Below are 18,954 nucleotides of genomic sequence, written 5' to 3'. Positions count from 1 at the left end.
CGGCACGATAGGCATTCTTGTCTGTATGTCAGAGGCCAGAGTATGCAGTGCCGAGAGAATGTCCACCGAGAGGTCTCTAGGTGGCAGCTGAGGTAGGGGTGGCAGCTGAGGGGGGGGCGGAAGAGGCAGGTAGGGCACCAGCAGGGTGCCCAGGCCCTCGTTGCCTTGATGCTCTTCCTCGACGGTATCCTCGACGCCATCGCCTTCATCGTTGCCTTCGTCGGCGCGCTCGTCGGCGCGCTCGTCGTTTGGGCCTGCTCACTAGGTTCTCCTTCTCCTGGATAGTTCAAAGATAGACAAGCTCCTCCTCTGAGGAGATATCGGTACCCTGGAGGGCCTCTGCACCCCACCCCCCTCCTTTCTTTGCTTCCAGGGGGGACGGTCTCGGGGAGATGACCGGCATCTTCTTCATAAGGGGGTTTCTCTATGAGCCGGAAAGCAGCCTCCCTCCTGGGAGGAAAGGAGACCCTTGCCTTTGGGGCTGCGCCCTGCGGAGCCATCTCGGCAGGCCTTTGCGAAAGACGCCACCACCCCTTCGATAAAGAACGGGCCTTCGTCGGATGTACCTGGGCCTTCACGGTCAGGATCGGGCCCTTGTCCTGTTTGGCCTTGGGTGTCCCGGACGCCCTGTCCTGCTTGGCCTTCTCCTTAGGGAAAGGGTCCGAGCCCCGATCCCCCTTTGCCTTCTCCAGCAGGTCGGTGTTGGGCTTCTCCTTGAGTTTGCCGGGATGCTCCGACTTCCTCTTGGCCGACGATCCTGAACGCTGACTGGTGATTGAAGTCGCTGGATATGTAGGACGTGCCCTGGCTGCCGTGGAGCATGCCGCAACGGCGCTCCGGGGGCAGTGGACTTGCAGTGCTTATCCTTCTGTTGGACACCCGCGTGAGGTGCGCCCTCAAAGGTCTTAGAAGCCCGCTCAGCTTTCTTGGAACCGGGAGAGGCATGCTGCTGGGACCCACCCAGAGCAGGGTCCTTGGCCTGCAGCCACTCTTTCAGCCACCTATGCCGATCCTTCAGCGTGCGAGGCGGCATCTCCTGGCAAAATGCACAATCTTTCTCCTTGTGCACCGGGTACAGGCATTAAAGGCACTGGGAATGCCTGTCGTCCGACAAGACATTCGGTTGGCTGCAGTCGGAGCAAAGCCTGAAAGGCGGGGCTGAATCATCCTCCTCCTCCTCAGACATGGTCCACGTGGCGTGGGCCTGAAGAAACTCGGCGAAATCCGACCTTGAGGGGCACTGAAGAATCCGAAAAACGGGTCCCCGTTAATCAGAGGATTGATCGATGGAGCACAAGGCTTGATTAACCGAAAAAAAGAGTAAACTCTTCCAAAAAGCGCAAAAACGCACTAAAAGCTCGAGAGCTAAACACGAGGACTCCCAACACGTGAAGGACCAGTAAAAATCTGAAGATGGCTGCCAGAGGAGGGGTTTAGGTAGTTGGCAGTCATTGGCTGGGGGCAGTATGACCTAGAGCTCAGTGATTGGTTGTTAGGAGAAAGACAGTTCAGAAATGAAACAAACAGATTTTTTCTTTACCGAGGATTCCCAGCCTGATGACGGGGAATATTCATGACCATGTGAATCCATGGCAGACCCCATGGTGGAGAACTGCGCTTTCCTGACATAGGGCACATAGTGCCTATAGCCTCTGCCTCTAGAAGTAAAGCTGAAGGCAGACACTAAGCCGGCTGCGCAGCCAGACCCAGCGACTTAGCAGCAATTTTAGACTCTTAAGTGTCATCCACCTTCTGTCCGAAGAGCATCTCCCCCTCAAAAAGCATGTCTAGGAGGTGGTTTTGTACTTTGTGGGAGAAGCCGGATGTTTTCAAATAGGCCTGTGTTAGGCAGAAACCTGTGCAGTTCCCTCTGGGACCACTGCAAAAGATTTAGGACTACAGGTGTTTGGCAGTAAACCCACTTGTTAGCAGTCTGTACCACACAGATTCACTTGGTAGCTGTGGCTGAGCAGTCAGACTTCCCTCAAGAAGAGTTAGGCAGTATACAGAGTATTCACAATAGGTCAAGAGGACACAGTAGAACCAGTAAACGCTGACCAGGGCTTGGTGTAAAAGAGATATAATTTATTTAAAACCACATCTAGAAAAACACACAGGCACTAATACTAAGCAATTCAAAAACATGGTCACTAAAAGATATACACTCCCTTAGAAGAGTATTAGACAAGTCTTAAGTAAATCCCCACTTATTTACAGACAGCGGTGAGCGCTTAACGTAGATGGCACTCTAATAGTTCGTTTCAAAAAGGGAGAGAAGAGCAGAGAACAAGTTGAAACAGATCCCAACACTTTTACCAGAACATAACAAGCGAGGAAGGCAAAGTAAAACCGTGAAGTTAGAGTTCAAGAGGCCGGATCCACTTTCAGAGGATCCAAACGGAATGTGTCCAAGGTCACACGGTTGCAGTGCACAAAAGTCTTGTAAAGGTTCAAAAAGGAGTTGGACCAAAGAAAGGGACCAGTCAGAGGGTCAAGGCGGCCAGCCCAGTCCACAAGGTTAAGGGGTTATTATTACCTTGTAGCAATCTTTGGAAAGGGAGGCCTGGCGGACACAGTACCTTAAAGTGGTGAGAACGCTCCAGCGGGGGCAGTTGTTCCTGGCAGCGGGTGCAAGTCGGTGCTTCGTCCGGGGGAAGAGGGGATCTCGTCGTGGAGGAAGACAGGAGTCCGTTGCACTGCCAGGGAAGAAACCAGCCGCTAAGTTTCTCAGGTACAAGGAGCGGTCCGGTGATTCGCGGTTCAGTGGTGAGTGGCTATCCGGCCGCTGGGGTGCTTGGCACGGGCAGTTTGACCACAAACCGGGCTGGGGTGCGAAGAAAGGAAGGTACTGGTTGTGCCCACCAGTCGCGGGAAGAAGCCTCTTCAGCCGGGAGATCTTCTCTGTCGTCGGGAAGTGGTGAGTCGGTTCTGCTGGGCTCCACCGGGGGTGTCGTCATGGTAGGTCGGCTCAGCTTCTCCCTCGTCGGATTCTCAGGTCCTGTGGCGACTTCTGAAGTTCCAGTCCCCAAAGCCCTGCAGAAAACCCCCATTCACTCAGTCTAGCTGTCACTCAAACATGCTAAGTGGTGAGCCGGCCGGCTCACCACTTGGGCCAATCGCACAAGAGTGCGACTTGAGTTACCAAGGTAACTCAGTCCAGGGTGCCTAAACCCCCTCCCGCACCCCCTGTGGTCCCAGACAGAGTGGCACCACTTTTGGAGGCTTCTGTGGAGAAGCCCGCCAAAAAGTGGAACAAAGGGCCCAACTTGGGTTGGAGTCACAGAAGAGAACACAAACGCCATTTTAGAATCGAGTCTTGGCAAAAAATACCAACCGGTGAATTAATATTAATTAAATAATCCAGCGGTATGTTCGAGGCTATGAGAATTAAATAATTAAAGTTGGTAGCCTCGAACAATGGGAAAATCCCATAGAGAAATATTCGCGGTCGAATATAAAAAGTAGTTTCCACTGCCATCAGCCAAAACTCGATCAGGGGGGACGGAGACGTGCCCCCTCGACTAACAGACCCCAGGGCAATCGAATTGCCCCGACCAGTATGTCCACAATATGATGGTTTGTACTGGTTTCTGTTAATAATTTGGGACTAGTAAAGTCACTATGACACCCCTGTGTTACTGCACGGAGGGTGCTGTGTAACACACATAGGAAAAACACATGAGACCCTATGGAGTAAAGGACCCCATAGCCCATAAAACACATTACCAGTCAAAGGAATACCATAAATCATGTCCAAGAGTGGGAGAAAAAGAGTCTCACTCTTGGCAGGAGGAAAAAAACAACTCCAGAAATCCAGCAAAGCTGCTGGGGGACTCACTAGGTTAGGAAATTCAGCCTAAAGAGATAATTCTCCCTAACAGCCTGCCTTCTCATAACTACTTCCGACCCCCTGGAGCGGCCAAAACAGTCAGCGATATCCAGGCCTGTCTGGCAGTTTCCATCCTATCCTCCACCAGCTGTATAAATCCGTACTGCATAGGACCTTCTGGCACTTAGTCTGCCGCATGCTCAACAGCCTTCCATAAATCGTAGGGGAATTTAGCGAAACCCCAAGCTACGTTTGTGGCCTTAAGAGTCATGCTGCCCGAGGTAAAAACATTTCTGGTCAAAGTGTCCATTATTTTCCCTTCACTGTCTGTAGGAAGATTTGACGTGGATGCCGCGGGCCTGGAGGATATTGTGGCAGCCTGAACTACCAGCCCTTCCAGGGAAGGGTGTGCAAGGGAAGGGTCCCCTCTTGCAGGCATGTGCTTCCCTGTGACATTGGTATTCACAGGGGTCGAAGTGCATGGATTTCACCAGATGGAAGCCAGAGGGTCAGCTATGGCCCGATTGAAGGGCATGTTGTGTCCAATAGCCGGGCCCTCATACAGGATATCCATATCATACCCTTAATGGGAAGTGGCGGACGACTTGTGCCCGAGGGTGTCAACCACCTTCTCCACTAATGCTCTAAACTTGCATGAGAGTGCGTATAGGGCTGTTTTTGTTGCATCTCAAGGTCTGGAGATGTGTCCAAACCACTGGCATCTTTTAGGTCCTGAGCAAATGCCACCAAATGATCTCTGTCCTCGAAATAGACGACACTGCCTGATCCCACAAAATCGACCGCATCGAGTCCAAAAAGCCTGGCCTCGATAGCGGTTGAAAGACGCTGACGTCGCTGGTCGGATGTCGAGGGCTTTTCCTTTGGCGTCGTGGCCCTGGTTGCGGATGCAGAGGGCTTAGCCGCTTCTAGCACAGCCTTGGAGGCCGATGGAGTGGATACCAGCGCTGATGGCTCTGACGGACGATGGACGCTGTGGGAGAGGGTTCTAGAGGGCGATTTATGCGCCCGAAGCCTCAGTCGGCACCAAAGGTATCGACTTCCTGGAAAGCGTGGGGTCAGGGGTGCCGGGCACCACTTTAGCTGCCGAGGCCTGCTGGTCGGGGTATGGGAGCTGTGCCGAAAGCCGCCTGTTGCCGAAACATTTTTAGCATTTCTTTCTCAAAAGAATCCCACTCTTCGCGAGTGGTCGGTCGCTTAAAGGGCTTACCTCGCTCCGAGGAAGAATCCGATTCCCGCCGATGGTGGCGTTGCTTCTTCTTCTGTGAGGAAGAGGATGAGGAATGGCTTCTGGAGTGGGATCTCTTTCGTCTTTTTGCGGTGCCGACCCTCGTCGTGACGAGTGGGCTCCAGTCTCGGCCTCAGACGACCGAACGAGAGACCGTGCCAGAGATTTCGGCGATGGTCGGCCCAGGGCCAGCTCACCGGCTCTGTCTCGCAGGGACTTGGGTTGCATCTGGGCGCACAACTCGCAGTCCTCCGTGTCCTGAGTGGAACCCATACACCATAAACAGACATCATGTGGGGCCATCACTGTCATTTTAGCCCCGCAAACGGAGAACCGTTTGAAACCTGAGATCCGCTGCGAAGACATATCGAGGTAAAAATGAAAAAAACTTAATTTGAAAACATTGAGTAAACTCGAGTAGGTTCCTGATGCAGCGTGTGAAAAAATTGAACTGAAGCATGGGGTGTAGTGACGTGTTGTATATATATTGCGCCTGATGTCACTTTCAGAGCCAATGATCGACCACCGCTCAAGATGGATTGACGATCGAGTCGACGTCCACTACGCCACCTGTCAAAGATTTTCTGAGCAGCAGAGTTGAACGATGGATATCTATCAAGATGAGGAATCTGAGGAAGAAAAGCAATCCATTGAAGGTCTGAGTACCATGTCCTCCTTGCCCAGTCTGGCGCAATCAAGATCACGGTTGCTTGAAACTTCTTCAACCGTCTAAGAACTCAAGGAATGACGGGAATGGAGAGGGAAGGTCCAATCAACCAGGAACAGATCCCCTTGCACACCGTTTGAGGGAATTCCCGGCGAGCAAAACTGTCTGAACTTCCAGTTGGACTTCGTGGCACACAGGTGACCCCAGCGAGAGTAGACTTCCTCGCACACTTCCCACTCGTGTGAGACCGTGCTCTGCTTGCTCAGAGCATCCGCCAAACTGTTCTCTGTCCCCGCCAGATGAACTGTAGAGACCGAGATGAGGTTCTCCAATAGCCAGAACCACAGATATATTGCCTCTCTGCAGTGGGGGAGAGAGCGCACGCCACCTTGCTTGTTCTGGTGGTGCATGGCCACCATATAGTATATCAGAATCAGGACATGCTTCGCCTTCAGAGATGGCACAAACACTCTCATGGCTAGTCTGATGGATCGTAACTCCAGCCTGTTGATGTGCCACCTGGTTTCCCTTGCTGACCAAAGGCTGATCACCTGCAGGTCCTCGCAGTGAGCACTCCGACCCTTCAGAGATGCATCTGTGACCACTCAGGCATGAGGCCACGGAAGCCAGAAGAGTTCCCCTGCCATGAGATTGCTGCTGTTGGCCCACCAAACAAGGTCAACCACTGACCTGTATACCCTGAGGGAATCCGAGAGGGTACCAAGTTACTCGGACCACTGGCCTCGTAGGAGCCATTGAAGAGGTCTCATCCACAGCATGGCCTCTTGCACCACAAAAATACAGGAAGCCATGAGGCCTAAGAGGCAGGAAGCTGCTGGTAAGGCAGCGTGGTTCAGGAACTGGTTCAGCATCTGCGCGATGCTGTTGACGCCCTCCTCGGAGGGAAATGCCTTCCCTACCTGGATTTCTAGGACTGTTTCGATGAACTGGAGCCTTTGGTCTGGCGTCACATGGGACTTCAAGTTCAGGGAGAAGCTCAGCCTGTGGAATAGCAAGCAGGTTTCCTCCAGATGGGACAAACCCTGCTTCACAGACATCCCTCGGATCAACTAGTCGTCCAGGTACGTGATTACTGCCATGAGCTTGGTGAATACCCTTGCAGCAGAGGTCAACCCAAAGGGAAGCACCTTGAATTGATAGTGCCTGTCCCCTATGAGGAACCTCAGAAACATCCTGTGCTTTTGATGTAAAGGCACATGGAAATAAGTGTCCTGCAGATCTATTGACACCAGCCAGTCCTGCAACTCGAGAGGGTAGCAAATTTCTCTCAATGTCACCATATTGAAGCTGCCTTTCCTCAGGAACTTGTTTAAGGCCCTGAGGCCAAAATTGGAACAGAGACCTCCTCCCTTCTTGGGCACCAAGAAATATCAGGAATACCAGCCCGATCCTCTCTGCTCGGGAGGTACCTATATGCCATTGCACCCTTCAACAATAGGGCTCGCAGTTGTTCCTGGAGCTCCTGTCCCGGTTGGCTTGGAGGTGGTAGGGGTCTCTCTGTTGGTTTCCTTAAGAAGGGCAGACAAAAGCCCCACAGCACGAGCTCCAGGGCCCAGGCGTCTGAGGTAATCTCCCTTGACAGACATCCACCAACCAGTAAGTTGTGGGAGGGGAAACCAAAGCAGCTTAGATAGCGGCGCTACCCCCGACGCTGCTTGCTGGCCTCTGGAAGCCCTCCTGCCCCTTACGGAGCACGAGAAGCGCCTTACCTAGCCTGTGGGAGATACGCTTTCCTGCCGTAAGGCACATAGCGTCTGTAGCCCCTCCCCGTAGAGGCGAAGCTGAAGGCAGGATTGGCCGGCTGCGCAGCTAGGCCCAGCGATTTTGTGGCGATCTTTGATGCCTTATATTTTTCTAGGGAGTCGTTGGCCTTCTGGACGAAAAGGAATTCACCCGTCTACCTCTCTGAGCGATTAAAGCACCATCTGCCCTTGCGTGCCTTCAGGTCATCGGACCAGGCCAAGCTCTGCCGACCCAGATTCCGCCTGGCCAAATATGGGAAGACCAACTCTGATGTCTTTGCACCTGACCTCTGGAATGCTATCCCGCTCAAACTGAAAATAACTCCCACTCTTGTTGAATTCAAGAGGAAGTTGAAAACCTTTATTTTCAACGCATCCCTTACCTATTGTTGATCACCTGTCCAATGTCCTGTTTGTTTTGATGTGCGCCTGAGGACCTCAGGCGATTGGTGCATTATTAAGAATTTAAGTAAATAAAAGGCATATCCAGTAGTCCGTTTTGGACATTTGACGAAAAGCCTGAAGACCTCAGGTAGGCCTGCCTCCTCAATGCTCTAGCCACTGCCATTGAACTGCCTATGCAATCAGCCACGTCCAGGCCTGTTTGCAGTAACTGCCTGGCCACCTCCTTCCCATCTTCCACGAGCAGTACAAAGCCGTCTCGCAGCTACCCCTCAGGGATGCATTGAGCTGGCTACTCTACTGCCTTCCAGAGGCTGAATAAATATTTGGCAAACCCACTGGCTACGTTAGTGGCTTTCAGAGCCATACCATGCTGCCATATGTAAATACCTTCTTTCCTTCTTTGCCATTGCATCAATCCTGTTACCTTCCCTGTAAGGGGTCGAGGTGTAGAATGCCAATCTGGTGGAAGCTGTGGCTGCCTGCAGGACAAGGGTGAGAAGCCAAAAATGACGGGTCTCCTCTTACCAGCCTGTGCTTTCCGGTCATAGTGGAGCTGACCAGAGGAATGGAGCAGGGGTGCTGCCACAGGGAGGCTACTGGATTGCGATCGCAAGGTTCAGTGGCATATTCCTTTCAGTAAACGGGCCCTCGTCCAAGATGTCCGTTAATTCGTAACCTTGGACTGGCACTACCGCAGCATGTAGCCCGAAGGTGTCGACCAGCCTATCGCCCAGTGCCCGAATTTGGCATGGGTGTGGGAGTAGGACTCAGCTTGCTGCAATTCCACATCACGGGTTGTGTCCAACACCAAAAGATCAGCTTGGTCGTCAAAATAGTCAACGCCCCCTGTCCGTGCGTACACAGGATCGACATCACCTCTGCAATCTATGCAGAAGATAGACGTCATGGAGCTGAAGAAATCGGTCTGGGAGAGTGAGACATAAGATCACTCACTGATCGTCGGCACTGAGGGCTTTTGTTATAACTTGAATGTCGTGCAGATATGTGAGACCTCCGTCCCCAAGTGCCGCACAGGGAGAATGATAAATTCACTCCCTATACAACCTTTGAGGCCACAGGTGGAGAAGAATCCGGGACCGCGAAGTACTGGAAGCCCCAAGGAAGCTGTAAAGGAAAGCAGTGTTAAGTACCAAGCAAGAAGGGTAAAGCACGGGTAACCAATAAACAGGAAGGATCTTACCAGGAATTGGTAGCAGAAGGGATTCCGGGGCTCAAGATGGCAAATGGTCCTGGGTAGGAGGCACTTACTGGTAGGCACATCAGACCCCACCTGAAGACGACCTGTAAGCCGGACTGAACCAAATTGCAGGTAAGGGTGGTGATGAGGCGTAGTTCATACAGTGTTCCAGATTCTTTGGAGAGGGGTAAACCACAAGAAGTCTGTGACAACAATCGAAGGTCTAGTGCCAAGTGTAGCAGTCCAAGCTGACGAAACAATGAAGAGCGGGATCCAAAGAGAAGTCCGTGACAACGGTCCGAGGTCAAGAGCCAAGAGTATCAGTCCAAGCCAAAAGTACAGATATAGCGTGATCCGAAAGAGTTCCAAGAAGAGTTAGCCGGGTCCAAGATCAGACGAAACACAAGGTGACAATACGCAGGCCAAACAGGGTCTCCGAGAAAACAGCTGTTAAGCGTGGTACTGAAGTACTCCACTGCTTAAGTACCGTTTGATTCCTGATCACGTGATCGTGAATCCAGATCACGTGATCGCGAGTTCCGGTCACGTGACCGCAAGTTTAGGTCACGCGATCGGATAGCGTCAGCAGCACGATACAAAGAAGCGAACCTGATCTTTTGATGGCTTAATCTCCACAGCAGCTGCCAATGAAGAAATGGTCGCAGTCGTGATTGTGGAGTAGTAGCGTGAAACTGCTGCTGTAGCTGTGTGCGAGCCGGTCTGGACAGCCAAAGTGAGCCCCGGAGGGTAAGTGGGGGGTGAATCCGGGCCGAGGGGGAACTGGGATCACTGGTGGGTCGGATGGAGGGCATGACAGAGCCCCCCCGCAAAGGCCCACGACCGCGTGGGAAGGAAGGATGCTCCCGATGGAACTGAGCAACCAATCGGGGGGCCTGGACATCCGAAGCCGAGACCCAAGACCGCTCCTCCGGACCGTAGCCCAACCAGTCTACCAGGTACTGCAGCTTGTCCCTAAGGAGGCAGGAACCTAAAATAGCGGAAACCTCAAAGACATCAGGGGCATCCAGGGACACAGGGGCAACCGGGGAACGGAGGCAGGAGGAGGCAGGAGAAGGTTTGAGAAGATACGTGTGGAAAACAGGGTGAATCCGCCAAGAAGACGGGAGCACAAGGCGGTAGGCCACTGGACTGATGACTCGGGAAACCACATAAGGGCCCACAAAACGAGGCAGAAGCTTCCGACAACCCGCCAAACGGAGATGTCGGGTGAACAGCCAGACCCGGGAACCTACCGCATATGGCGGGGCAGGACTATGTTTCGAGTCAGCGAAAGCTTTCATGGATGACTGGGCCTCCTGGAGGTGAACCACGGTCTGGGCATGGATAGAGGACATATCTCTAACACAGGCAGCTGCGGCTGGGTTGACAGAGGAAGATGAATCAGGAACCGGGAGGACACAGGGGTGTTGACCATACAAAGTGAAAAAAGGGGAAGAACCAGTGGAGGAATGTATAGCATTATTATAGGCAAATTCGGCAAAGTCAACGACCTGCAACCAGGTTGCTTGTTGTTGCAGCGTCAAACAACGCAGGTATTGTTCCATGGATTGGTTTGTTCTCTCAGTTTGACCGTCGGTCTCGGGATGGTACGCCGAGGAGAACCGTATATCAATACCAAGCAACCTGGTTAAGGCACGCCAGAACCGGGATGTAAACTGGGACCCCCCATCAGAAATGAGCACAGAAGGCAGACCAAAGAGACAGAAGACACCTTCAAAGAACAACTTGGCCAACATAGATGCAGATGGAATACCCCGGCAGGGAATGAAACGGGCCATTTTAGTGAAAGTATCAACCACCACCCAGATTGTGTCGTAACCCTGGACCCTAGGTAAATCAGTCACAAAATCCATGGTCACTATATGCCAGGGCTTGGGTGGTATAGGTAATGGTTGCAAGAGGCCACGTGGAAGACCCCTGCGGTGTTTACTTTGGGCACAGACTGCGCATGTGTTGACATAGCAGATGACGTCACGTTTCATGGATGGCCACCAACACCAGCGTTTCAATAGATCCAGGGTACGGGCCTGGCCTGGATGGCCGTTGAAGGGTGCATCATGAGACCACTCCAAAGCCAGGTTTCTGGTATCAGTGGTGGGTAGAACTAGGCGGTTCTGTACATATGGCAACCCGTCATAGTACACTGGGTCCCATTCGGACAGCTGCTCGGGATGCTGCTGGACCCAAGTACGGATTGCGTCCAGCAATGCTAACGGAGGTGTACATGTGCATACAACGTGCTCATGAGACAAGAGTGTGTCGGGAAAGATAGGTAGCGAAACCCCCCCCCCGGGGGAACGAGACAAGGCATCGGCTTTACCGTGCGTCAGACCAGAACGGTGTTCAATTTGAAAGTCGAAGGCTGCAAAAAACAAGTGCCACCTGACCTGCCTGCTGTTCACACATTTCAGGGAGGCCAGGTCCTGTAGATTCCGGTGATCTGTAAACACAGTGATCTTGTGTTTGGCCCCCAACAGATGGTGACGCCAAGTGCGAAAAGCGTCCATCACTGCCAGAAGCTCCTTCTCAGTAACAGTATAGTGGACTTCTGCAGAGTTGAATTTGCGAGAATGGAAAGCCACAGGGTGTAGATGTCCTGTAGCGGAACATACTTGTGACAAGACTGCCCCTAACGCAAAAGAGGCATCCGCCTCGACAATAAAAGGTAGGTCAGGGTCAGGATGCTGGAGTACAGGGGCAGTGGTGAAGGCATTTTTTAGATTTTCAAAAGCCTGCTGATGTATCTCCAGCCATTTGAAAGGAACATGTGGACTAGTGAGGGAGGTGAGGGGTGATACAATGGAGGAGAAGCCAGAGATAAAACGCCGGTAGAAATTGGCGAAACCAAGAAACGACTGTAATGCCTTCAAGGTCTGCGGGGTCGGCCATTCTAGAATCGCTCTAACCTTGGAATAATTCATCGCCAAGCCACCGGGAGTGATGTTGAACCCCAGGAACTCGATATTGGTCACATGAAATTGGCATTTCTCAGGTTTCGCATAGAGCGAGTGTTTTTGTAGCCGGGACACTACTTCTCTAACATGCTGCACATGTTCTTCTAGAGTATGGGAAAAGATGAGGATATCGTCAAGATACACAACCACGTAGATGTCCAAAACGTCATAGAACACATCATTCATAAAGTGTTGGAAGGTGGCTGGGGCGTTGCATAGTCCGAAGGGCATTACCAAATATTCAAAAAGGCCGTATCGTGTACAGAATGCAGTCTTCCATTCGTCCCCCTTACGAATGCGGACAAGGTTGTAGGCACCTCTCAAATCCAACTTGGAGTAGATAGAGGCGTGTGTCAATCGGTCCAATAGCGGAGTGATAAGAGGTATCGGGTACCGATTCTTAGTGGTAACGGCATTGAGCCTGCGGTAGTCCACACACGGACGTAGATCGCCTTCTTTTTTGGGCACGAAAAAGATCGGGCTGGCAGCTGAAGATGTGGAGGGGCGTATGTGACCTAGGCGCAAAGACTTGTCGATGTATTCTTTGAGGGCTTGATCTTCAGACTGTGACAGGGAGTAGATACGACCTGAGGGTATGGAAGCCCCGGGGGACAGATCAATCGGGCAATCATAGGGACGGTGTGGAGGTAGGGGTTCAGAGGAGCCTTGATCGAATACCGGAGCATAGTCCTGGTACTCCGCAGGGATGTTTGTGTTGACTAAACCCACCACATGCGGATCAGAGGACGCCCTGTTTTCTGTGATACTGAGCCGGGCAATAGCGCCCAACGCTGATGCAGGCGTGTTCTCCTCTCCATTCATGGGGAGACAAAAGTTCTGACATAGTTTGGATTCAAAATGCACGTGACCCAAACCCCAATCAATGTGTGGATTGTGATCCCGCAACCATGGCATTCCTAGTATAACACCGAACTGGGGCATGGCTATCAAGTCGAAGTGTATGGTTTCCTTGTGAACGGACTGGATCGTCAGTATGAGTGGTGCTGTTTGTTGTCTGATGGGTCCAGACGCGAGTTCCGTCCCATCAACTGCTTGTACCAGTTCGGGTCGATTTTTGTTAACCAGGGGCAGGTTTAAGGCTCGGGCTAAAGTGATATCAATGTAGTTCCCGGAGGCCCCTGAATCAAGGGTGATAACTACAGGATGGGTGATGCCAGGTGTGGGCTGCAAAGTGGCTTGTACTCGGATGGGTCTAATTCTACCGAACATCGGGATTGGATCCGGGAAGGAACATAGGGAGCTCGACCCACCCCCCGTGTCTAGGGTCGAGCTGTGTGAAAAACCTGGTTCTTGGGTTTCGGTCTTCGGGGACATTCTTTCACGAAGTGGCCACCCAACCCACAGTAAAAACAAGCATTCTCTGCTCTTCTACGTTCCCTCTCCCTAGACGTGATGCGGCTCCTGATACCTCCAATCTGCATAGGCTCTCCTATGGTGTCTGAGGTGGACGAAGATATGGCAGGACCTGTGGGATGGGAAAATCCAGCTTCAGCTCTCCGTTCAGAACGTCGTGCGTCAACCTGAAGGGTCAGATCCACAAGGGCCGGGAATTGGACGGGCAGGGACGGGACCACAGCTAATGCATCCTTCATGGGATTACTTAATCCTCTGTAGAAGACCACTGCCTTCTTACTTTCTGGCCATGATGTTTCGGCCGCCAGTTGGTTAAATCGGGTGATGTAATCAATGAGGAACCCCCTACCCTGGGTAAGCTCGAGTAACTCTAAATCATGAGACTGCGCCTTATACCTAGTGTCAAATACTCGTGACATCTCTGATACCAGTTGGTCGAAATCATAGAGAGCGGGGTGGTCATTTTCTAATAGGGGGTTTGCCCATGCCGCAGCTGTACCTGCTAGGTGTGACAGGGTGAAGGCCGCCTTAGTGGTGGGATCTGGGAAAGCAAGAGGCCGGCATAGAAAATGTAGTTTGCATTGATTAAGGAAAGTCCTGAACTTTCTGGGGTCTCCATGGAACCTTTCTGGGGCTGCCAATGGAAAAGGAGATGGCAAAACAACGGGGACGGTCGTGGAGGCAGTCGAAGCCGGGGTTACAGGAGGAGGTGACGCAGGAACCGGAGCGGCGTCTCCAAGCTCCGGGTCCGCAGGCAAGGGATGTTGGGCACTCTGCAACAAATCAAGGCGTTGGTGGATTGCTGTGTTGGCAGCGACCATGTCGGCCCGTAATACCGTGATTGCTTGGATTATAGCAGCCATGGGGTCCTCCGCGGTACCCTCCATACCTGACACGACAAGGCTTCACAGACTGTTATAACTTGAATGTCGTGCAGATATGTGAGACCTCCGTCCCCAAGTGCCGCACAGGGAGAATGATAAATTCACTCCCTATACAACCTTTGAGGCCACAGGTGGAGAGGAATCCGGGACCGCGAAGTACTGGAAGCCCCAAGGAATCTGTAAAGGAAAGCAGTGTTAAGTACCAAGCAAGCAGGGTAAAGCACGGGTAACCAATAAACAGGAAGGATCTTACCAGGAATTGGTAGCAGAAGGGATTCCGGGGCTCAAGATGGCAAATGGTCCTGGGTAGGAGGCACTTACTGGTAGGCACACCAGACCCCACCTGAAGACGACCTGTAAGCTGGACTGAACCAAATTGCAGGTAAGGGTGGTGATGAGGCGTAGTTCATACAGTGTTCCAGATTCTTTGGAGAGGGGTAAACCACAAGAAGTCCGTGACAACAATCCAAGGTCTAGAGCCAAGTGTAGCAGTCCAAGCTGACGAAACAATGAAGAGCGGGATCCAAAGAGAAGTCCGTGACAACGGTCCGAGGTCAAGAGCCAAGAGTATCAGTCCAAGCCAAAAGTACAGGTATAGCGTGATCCGAAAGTGTTCCAAGAAGAGTTAGCCGGGTCCAAGATCAGACGAAACACAAGGTGACAATACGCAGGCCAAACAGGGTCTCCGAGAAAACAGCTGTGAAGCGTGGTACTGAAGTACTCCACTGCTTAAGTACCGTTTGATTCCTGATCACGTGATCGCGAGTTCCGGTCACGTGACCGCAAGTTTAGGTCACGCGATCGGATAGCGTCAGCAGCACGATGCAAAGAAGCGAACCTGATCTTTTGATGGCTTAATCTCCACAGCAGCTGCCAATGAAGAAATGGTTGCAGTCGTGATTGTGGAGTAGTAGCGTGAAACTGCTGCAGTAGCTGTGTGCAAGCCGGTCTGGACCGCCAAAGTGAGCCCCGGAGGGTAAGTGGGGGGTGAATCCGGGCCGAGGGGGAACTGGGATCACTGGTGGGTCGGATGGAGGGCATGACAGCTTTTCCCTCAACGTCGATAAAGTGACTGACGAAAAATACATCAAAAAGAGGAGGAAGACTCAATACCGTTTTCCTCAGCAGCGTGCCAAGCACGCAGAAAAAAGGAACTGAGGTATGGGATGTGGTATATATACGATGCCTGACATCACGTCCAGAGTAGACGATCGAGTGCCAAGCAAGACAGAGCGTCGATCGACGGCCGAGATGAGGTCCACTACGCCCCTGTTGAAGAATTTTCACAGCAGCAGAGGTGGATGAGGATATCCATCAGATGAGCAACCTGTGGGAGAAAGGCAATACATTGAAGCAATGGAGAACAACGTCTCCGTGACGGTGGCTCATCTGGCCCGTAGGAAAACATCACTGCGGAAGCAGTGAGGAAACAGACCTCGGCCTCTCACAAGTGGGAGCTCCGCTAGGAAGTTCTGGAGGAGATCTTCTCTCTTTGGGGGACTCCTGAAGTGGACCTCATTGCTTCCAGTGTCAACAGGAAGTGCAAGTTATTCTGCTCCAGGGAATTTCCTCGTCGGGGAGCTTTGTGGGATGCAGACTGTCGAGTGGATTTTCGACCTTCATGCGCCCCCGGCCACCGATCCCTGTCATCCCATTGATCCTCAGGAGACGTCTATTCGGAACAACACCATTCCTGATCATCCCAGACTGTGCCTGGAGAACGTGGTATCCGGAGTTGCTGGACATGTCGATCTACCTTCCCTGGCACTGCCTTCCAAGGAGATCCAACTTGGCTCTCCCAGTCGGACGGGCAGGTCCTCCACCCGAATGTTAGCAGCCTGAACCTTCATGCTTCGCTACAGAGAGGCTGAGATACAAGGAGTGGGAATTGTCAGAGGATGTGCTCCTTTCAGCTCGGAGGCCTGCTACGAAATCCATTTATTCCTGCAGGTGGTTAATTTTCGATTCAGTGACGGGAGAGGGACCTGGATCCTTTATCCTGTTCTCTGTCCCCTGTATTGGATTTTATGCTTTCTTTGGCACAAGCAGGCCTGCAGGCTTTGTCCGTTTTACCTACTTATTTGTTGTTTTCCAAACAGTAGGTAACTTTGAGACTGAGATGAGACCCACCTTTCTGCCGAAGGTGATCTCGGATTTCCATCTCTCTCAAAAGATCATCTTCTGTTGTTCTTCCCTCTGCCTCACCCTTCGAAGGCAGAGGAATGGTTTTATCAACTGCACCCAGTGCAGGCCCTTAAGTTCTACATCGTTCGGACATTTGCCAGGCGGCGACATGGGCGCCTCGGCACACGTACGCCAAGAATGAGTGCTTGGATTCCCTTGTAGGCCAGGATGCTGGTTTTGGTAGTGCAGTTCATCAGAGTTTTCTGGTTTAGGTGGTGTCCTTGCTTTCCTCCCTCCTCTATATTACATACTGCTTTGGGAGTCTATCATAGATAGATGAGCAATCTGTCGCAGGAAAGAATGCATTAGAGAACAAATTACTTACCTCTCTGTAATGTTCTTTCTGATGGATGTTCCTGTCACGTATTCCTCATTGCCCTCCCGAACTGCCCCTCTTGCACGAAGCTAGTACAGCATTGGTTCTACAGTCCATCCCTCAGCATCAGAGTACTAGGGAAAAAGGTTGGAACTGAGGTAATGGGGTGTGGCGCTGCTACTTATACTGTGCAGGTGTAATTTCCGGCGCAGTACGCATAGAGCCGTTGGGCACACCCCATGCAGCGCCCCATGGGTGCATAAAAAATTTGCAAAGAACAGCTGAGATAACAATATCATAGATGAGCATTCCGTGGCAGGAACATCAGTCAGAAAGAACATTACAGAGAGTTAAGTCATTTGTTCTTTGTAAACAAAACATATTTGCTAGTTTTCTATTCATTTTGACAATTGGTTTTTCAGATTCTGATTCATCTAAATTAACATCATACTGTTTGATGCACACTAATGAAGAGCAAGCAACCAGTCTTAAATCTTATCTTCTTTAGTTTAATTTGTCTGCATCAATCTTATGATCCAATCTGTTCTGTTGAGTCTTACTCATGACACCCACTGTCGACATTAGATCTTTCTCTCTCTCTCTCTTTAATGTCTCCTAGCTTATTCCCCTTGAACAAATATATGCATGCATACCTTGGAAACATGTGCCCATTTTCTTTGACTTCGTTACATGGGAAATAATGTTTTACGTCAGGCTTATTTATCCATGTTTGGATGTTCACAATCTCTTTTCGGTCATCATCCGACATGGAAGAGCTATCGATATCCTCTGTAAAACAACAGCAAAGCATAATATTACACATACATTGATTGTAATAAATCATGTTAGACAAGAGTTTCACCTCTTACAAAACAGAATTTTTAGGCCAACTGGCAAAAAGGAGAAGAACTGTAATCACAACTAAAAGTAGCTAAGTGCCGTAAATGTGAGATGAAACCTACAATTTCCCTTTTAATGGAGGGTCTCAGTGATTTGGTTAATATCAGCCCTTTGTGATGAATCTGAGGATGTCATCACTTCTTTCCCTGGGATGGCCTCCCCATATGTTGCCAGGGATGACAGCCTCTACCTGATATGGACCCTGGGTGCAGCTATGAGGGAGGACCACCTGGGGGGAGGTGACTCAGGGAGACTCAATGACATTTTTGGGAGGCAAAAAATGCCCTCCTTTCCCCTTCAAGGATGCCTCCTCAGTCCCCCATGCCTTAATGGCATATTGTCACACTCACCCCCCACCTCTGTGTAAGGCTAGTGTGTCTAAACCCCAAACTCCCAGTAGGGAGAATATATTGATAGCTGGGACGAGGAAGAGGCAAGGAGTAATGAAAATCTCTCCCCTGGAAGCTCAGTATCCACTTCCCACCAGCCATTCAGAAACCAATTACAGAACACGAGAAAGAGTGACCGAGTAATAATGATCACAAGGACCGGGTAGCAAATGCTGTGGTCTAGTTGTTGGGAAATGAGTAAGCAGCCCTGCAAGTTTAAATACAGGCCGGTTGCATTCTGACAGGAGGCAGGAGAGAGAAAAGTTACCGATGCCTAATCACCTTGCAAACCGTAAGCTTGCTGAGCACCGTGTTGAAGGCAGGGACGCTGTGGCAGAAGTCAGAAAGGCTAACCTGACGAAGGACAGTGGCGATTTCTCCGCTCCAAGTGGATGGATTAGGCCAGTTCCACTGTAGCAGGCTTCAGGGCACAGAGGACCACAGCTGCAATGAACTTCCAAAGTTCGTCACCACGGCTGGGTGACACAGTAACCGCGTATACTCTGGTTCGGGCACACTCACTTTACGCCAGACCTGAGAAGGCCAAGTGTACGAAATTCGAGGTGAGAGTGCCGTGAACACAGAGCTTGCGATGTACCAAGTTTCAAGGGCCTCCTCGAAACAGCGGCAGTATCAGGGCAAAACTACTGCGTAAGCTGGTCAGCCACGGGTTGGCCCAGGGATGCTTCTGAAAGAACAAGTTACTTACCAAACGTAACATTCTTTCGATTGGATGTTCCTCCCACGTATTCCTCATCTTATGATATTCATATCTCAGCTCTGCTGCTTCGGAAAAATTATTTCACCAGAGGGCGCTGTGTTCG

At 51.3% G+C, this 18,954-nt stretch overlaps 1 protein-coding gene across 3 annotated transcripts in view; it reads right to left on the bottom strand.

The window, feature by feature from the left end:
- Positions 1-18,954, bottom strand: part of TBC1D23 (TBC1 domain family member 23) — a 1,631,981-nt gene that overhangs the window by 211,365 nt on the left and 1,401,662 nt on the right. For all 3 annotated transcript variants that reach the window (XM_069637239.1, XM_069637242.1, XM_069637241.1), the window contains exon 16: positions 17,495-17,630. In XM_069637239.1, the coding sequence (XP_069493340.1) occupies positions 17,495-17,630 (136 nt within the window). The remainder of the gene's footprint in view (positions 1-17,494; positions 17,631-18,954) is intronic.

The sequence above is a fragment of the Ambystoma mexicanum genome, chromosome 7p (assembly GCF_040938575.1).
Source record: "Ambystoma mexicanum isolate Mex_15411 chromosome 7p, UKY_AmexF1_1, whole genome shotgun sequence".
In the NCBI taxonomy this organism is placed as follows: Eukaryota; Metazoa; Chordata; class Amphibia; order Caudata; family Ambystomatidae; genus Ambystoma; species Ambystoma mexicanum.
Note: the sequence above shows the minus strand (reverse complement) of the source record. Positions and strands in the feature narration are given on the sequence as shown.